The sequence below is a fragment of the Seriola dumerili genome, unplaced genomic scaffold (genome assembly GCF_002260705.1).
Source record: "Seriola dumerili isolate Sdu_G_001 unplaced genomic scaffold, Sdu_1.0 BDQW01000189.1, whole genome shotgun sequence".
Classification (NCBI taxonomy): domain Eukaryota; kingdom Metazoa; phylum Chordata; class Actinopteri; order Carangiformes; family Carangidae; genus Seriola; species Seriola dumerili.
The window spans coordinates 2,068,668-2,074,430 of NW_019174444.1; the positions used below are offsets into that span (position 1 = coordinate 2,068,668).

General features: G+C 45.9%; 1 protein-coding gene across 1 annotated transcript; it reads left to right on the forward strand.

Annotated features, from left to right (window-relative positions):
• The first annotated feature begins 1,329 nt into the window (after positions 1-1,329).
• mafa (MAF bZIP transcription factor A) lies at positions 1,330-5,456 on the forward strand. The gene has a single exon (XM_022753102.1). It carries the CDS (start codon positions 2,348-2,350, stop codon positions 3,281-3,283), a length of 936 nt encoding a protein of 311 aa, XP_022608823.1. The 5' UTR covers positions 1,330-2,347; the 3' UTR covers positions 3,284-5,456.
• The last annotated feature ends 307 nt before the right edge of the window (positions 5,457-5,763 follow it).

Here is a 5,763-nt window from a genome sequence, read left to right on the forward strand (position 1 = left end):
ACGCACGCGGCGGAGCTTAATTATCCGTCGATCCGCGGGGATGAGTCGGGATGCAATTTGTGGTTAATTGCGAATGAAAACCCTGTAGACCACCACCGGGACTATCCAATCATACTTAACCCCGCGCGCAGCCATGGGGTGGCCTCCTCACTGCCTCGCGAAAATGCGGATTGATTTTTGGCAGAGGGGCGCATGGCCTTCAATCAATCAGTGATTGATAGATTTTGATGGTCTGTGTCTTCAGAGGTTTCCTCAGACCCGGATGATTGAGGGGGACACAATAAGCTCTTTGTAAGAATCAAAGGAGCGTTTTCTTCTTTTAGTGCCACGTTTGAACTTTTTATAAGTTCATTTCAACCCAAATAAGAGTTCTATAATTAATTTGAGCTTCTAATCAACCGGATCACAGACGTTTCACCTGCTCAGTTTCGTTTCTTACCTCTGTATTCATTTTCAGTTTATAATTTTGACATATTTTCAACAGCTCTCTGTGTTAAGCCTTTTTCCTCCAGTGTATAATCAAAGTGACACCTGCCAGAGTTTTCTTCCTTCTGTCTCCCAACATGATTGATCCTGATTTTATTTTAACCTCGGTAAGTTTCTGTCTTTGGGGCCAAATGAGGAAATTTAATGACATTTATTAGTCCGACATTATAGTGAAATCCAGCCTGGATTCATAATCAACTCAATCAACATGTTTCCTCACATATTTAAATGAGAATACTTTTATATTTTAGAAATAGCCTATTTAACGTGTTTGATGCAGTGTGAGGTCACTGCACACAGTCTGAAATAGACTGACTATAGTCAGTCTATAAAAGTGCAGCCTAGATATTTTCATTTACCGTGAATTAACAAGGCGGAGGTGAGTTTTCTTTTTCTGTGAAATCTGAACACGTGAACAGTCTCCTTACATAACGGAAGCCCGCTTTTCAAAAGTGTTTCTCTTTTCCGAGTAAACATTTTTTCTCTGAGAAACCACCGGAGCTCTCGTCTTACTCCGCGCTGCTCCGTGCAGTAGCATCTGCTCGGTCACTAGAGGGGGGGGTCTGCTGCACCTGTTCTCTCTCTCTCTGCGAGGCTCGATCCGCTTCTGCTTCGGCCCCGCTCGGCTCCTCTCGGAACGACCGGAGCAGAGGGTCTCTCTCTCTCTCTCTCTCTCTCGCTCTCGCTCTCTCTCTCCCCGCTATAGGAGAATGCAAATGCACCGCTGTGATCTCCTCCCATTGGCCCGTCACACCTCTGTGTGGGAGGGTCGGGGGCCACGCTGTCTTTATAAGTGCAGATTGCCAGCCAGTGCCTCAGTGACACTACGTGGTTGCACCGAGAAGCGCTTAGAAACAATCTGAAGGCCGCGAGAGAGAAAAACCAACTGGAATTTATCACCTCTTGCATAATAACACACACAGTCAACACGTAAGGTCAACAGCGCGCCCCGGTGAGGGGGGGACAGGACCGAGGGGACCGAACCTGTAAGTAGACGCTGCTTGATTTAAATATCTGGACTGAACACAACAACAGGGAACCAGACTCTCCTGTCCCTCCAGGTAGGAGAACTACCTGCAACTGAAAGATTTCATCTCAGATTCATGTGAACTTTGAAAACTTCTGCACGTGCCATTCCGTGTTTGGATTCCTGGGACTTTTTGGCACACTTTTACGCACGCCTGCGCGGCGTCCTGTGACTGTCACACATACACACACACACACACACACACACACACACACTGTCTGATGTGACTGTGTTAGAAACTTTAAATCCGGGCCATGCTGCAGTGACTTCAGTCCGCTGCCCGGGACTCTTCATGATCAAGTTGTAAACAGCAACAGAAGAAGAAGGATGCTTGGAAAATATTTATAACGCACCGAGCGGAGGAGACGCAGAGAATCTTTTTCGTGTTACTTGATCGAGTAGAAACCGAGGACAGTAAATCACAAGGAGGCAAGTGGACTCCAGAGGTGAAGCGAGGACAAGACAGGTCGGTGTCTCCAAATTCACCGGGCTCGAGTTTCAGCCGCCCCGGGGGCTCCTGGTATTAAAGCGTGCATTTGACCTGGGATAAGTTGTCAACAAGAGCAGCGAGCGGAGGCAAACTGGCAGGTGTACAAGTTCATTTACATGCATACGTATATTCACGCCACTATATATAGAAGTTGTCTTAGGGACGAGCAGCCTTAATAAGTTTCTCCACCCACCCTCCGGCCCTGCAGCAGCCCCACACACCGGGCGTGTGCAAGTGTCTATATATACACCATACAGGCTTTTATTCCTCTCCGCAATCTGTATCCGAGAGGGCTGCCCGCCGTCGGTTTGGCTGTGAGGGCAGGAGTCGTCGCATGGACTGACATGGCCACCGACCTCGCCATGAGCGCAGAGCTGCCCAACAGCCCTCTGGCCATCGAGTACGTCAACGACTTTGACCTGATGAAGTTTGAGGTGAAGAAGGAGCCGCCGGAGGCCGACCGCTACTGCCACCGCCTCCCGTCCGGCTCCCTCTCCTCCACCCCGATCAGCACACCCTGCTCCTCCGTGCCTTCCTCGCCCAGCTTCTGCGCCCCGAGCCCGGGCGCACAGCCGAACCAGAGCCTCGCCAGCGGGGTCAACAGCAGCGGCAGCAGCAACAACAGCAGCGGCAACAACAATCACAGCAACGCGGGCAAGCCTCAGCTGGAGGACCTGTACTGGATCCCCAGCTACCAGCACCACATCAACCCCGAGGCGCTCAACCTGACCCCGGAGGACGCGGTGGAGGCCCTCATCGGCAACGCGCACCACCATCACCACCACCACCAGGCCTACGAGGGCTTCCGCGGGCAGCAGTACGTCGGGGAGGACCTGTCCACGGCCTCGGCTGCCCACCATCACCAGGCCCATCACCACCACCATCACCACCACCACGGCCACCACGCCCGCCTGGAGGACCGCTTCTCGGACGAGCAGCTGGTCAGCATGACGGTGCGGGAGCTGAACCGGCAGCTGCGGGGCTTCAGCAAGGAGGAGGTGATCCGCCTGAAGCAGAAGAGGCGCACCCTGAAGAACCGGGGCTACGCGCAGTCCTGCCGCTTCAAGCGCGTCCAGCAGAGGCACATGCTGGAGACCGAGAAGTGCACCCTGCAGAACCAGGTGGAGCAGCTGAAGCAGGACGTCGCGCGCCTTGTCAAGGAGCGGGATCTTTATAAAGAGAAGTACGAGAAGCTGGCCAGCCGGACCTACAATGCCGGTGGACCCGCGAACACGAGAGATCCGTCCGGGAAACAGGCCAACACCGAGTTCTTCATGTGAGAGACTGATGATTTGTAGCATAGACTGAATTACAAACCCCCCCGCCCGAACATCCTTGTTACATTAATTTATATTTTTCTGCGTTTGTATTTTGTTTACAGTTTTTCCCTCCACAGAAAAAGACTTTAAACACAACATCTTATCAGATGCGCACAACAATAATCCGTGTGCGCGTTTTAAGTCTTAAAGATGTTTTGGCTCAATTTGTGTACGTCTCCAACGAGCTGTCATGTAGTGATGTGGACACATGGGATCACTTAGCCTGTAGACTTTTCTCTGGTCAGAAGTCTTACTGAACCAACATGACTGTCTTAATTCAGAGAGAGATGATTTTGTCTTAAAACTTTTGGGGGGGGGGGGGTAGAATGTTTTTTTTTTTTTTTTAAAGATTGGACTGAAATAGAAGCAGAAAAAGCAATACACCACCTCTCCTCTGACTGTAGGGAGTTCCACTGACTGTTTGTGTCAAAGAGAGGGGAGAAGCGACTTTTCAATATTGCAAGTCTATAGTTTCCTATCCCTATTTGCAACCCTGCATGCAGGACATGTATGGTAACCCCCCCTCCCCTCCCCTCCCCTCCCACTTCCACTCCCCAAGTCATCTCCCAGAATCCTTCCACATGTATGGAAAGCATGGCCCACGGTTCTCTCCTCCTCTAACGCTCCTTCCTCCGCCATTAGTAAGGTCTGGGTTATGCAAAATAGCCACAAAATGTTCCCACCGTCCATAAACCCTCCACCCCCACCCCACCACCCCACCACCCCCTGAGAGGTGCAAGGACTGCGGACTGAAATGCAAAACAATCTGCTATACTGCGAAAAAAAAAACAAACAAAAAAAAACATGGATGCGTCTTTAACTGCTATTTTCAATCAATTTTTTCTATTGTTTTAAAAAGAAAAGAAAAACGAACAAAAAGAGATTAACTGAGCCAGATTTTAGACTTGTATTTATTTCCACCTGTACATAATGTGTAGAGAAAAAACGAAACAGTTAACTGTGTTATTTTAACCTTCTCTCTTTTTAAAGAAAACTGCTTTTTGTTGCTTGGATTATTCGAAAAATGTCTTAATACAAAAATGTTTGTATGTTACAGCATGCAAATTGTCTATGGTATCCTCCTCCTCCTCCTCCTACTGAACATGTGTAATGTCAAAGGCAAGCCTATACTGCACTAAGAAGAGATCAAACTGGACAAACCTTTTGTTTTCTAACTCGTAGGACCTTTGATCTGTTAAGAAACCTGGATGTAAATTTGATGAGGGAGAATCCTCGTTTATTAGATGGACAAGGACTGCATTCGCTGCTAAAACTCTATGCACCAACCTGATGATTAAAAAGACTAAGTTTAATGATTCTTTTTTTTTTTTTTTTTTTTTTTTTTTTTATTTACTTTAAATATTTGTAGAAATTTCTGGGGCCTGCGGGTTTACTCTGCAGCCCGGTGTCTTAACAAGATCTTGTGTCTGATATGGAGGATGCTTGATTGTTTTTTTTTGAAAAAAGAGAGCTCACATGCTCTTGGAGTAACTCGATGCATTATTCTGTCAACAAGAAATCCCTGGTTCGTGTGTTTTCTGCTGCCTAGATATATGTGCAATATTGTGCAGAAGTGTCCGATGCTCAGCCTTTATACGGAGGCTACCTGTTGGATGGCGAAACGTGCAGGAACAGAGACATGGAAATAGTCAATGTAGATCAAAACGCACCGAGAAAAACCAACCAGGAAAGGATGCTAAATACATTTGAGATTATTATTATTATTATTATGATTATTATTATTAATCGTTTCATGTGATCAAAAATTCAACTTAATTCTTGCGGCCAATAAAAAAATATATTTTTAAAAATGTAGGCGAACAACAGATTCTGTTTCTCTGTCTTAATTTCAGTTTCCTGGTTTAATAAAACCTCAAATTTTAAGTAATTTTTCCTAAAGCAACTACAGCCTAAAAAATGAATAAAATCCTAATTTGATTTAAAGAAGAAATAAAGGGAGATTAAAAAGCAAAGCAAACTTCTGCACAGTGCTGTTAATGTATATCTGTACATATAATTTCTATATTTATTCAATGAACGTGTCCTAACGTGTCAACAAGTGAAAAACCTACAAAGTGGAACGTTGTTGAGAATCTTGTTTTCATAATGTTTAATAAAAAGTTCTGTCCCAAAAGCTGTCGGACTGCTGCTGCCGTCATTGTCACACAGAGAGAGAGAGAGCGTTTTATTCTGAAAAAGAAAACAAAACAAGAAAGGCTTCCTGCCTCTAAATAATTTAAGATAGGACTTTATATAAGGATCATAAATTTTAGTTTGTTATTTTAAGACAGCTGATCTTCGCTGCAGCTTCGTGAAGGTGGATAAAAAAAAAAACGAAATATGAAATAAATCACCTCACACAAATGGGCCCATTGAAGAACCTACAATTATTCATAACTGTATTATAGATAAAATGATGTATGTTCATATTTGTGAAGGAA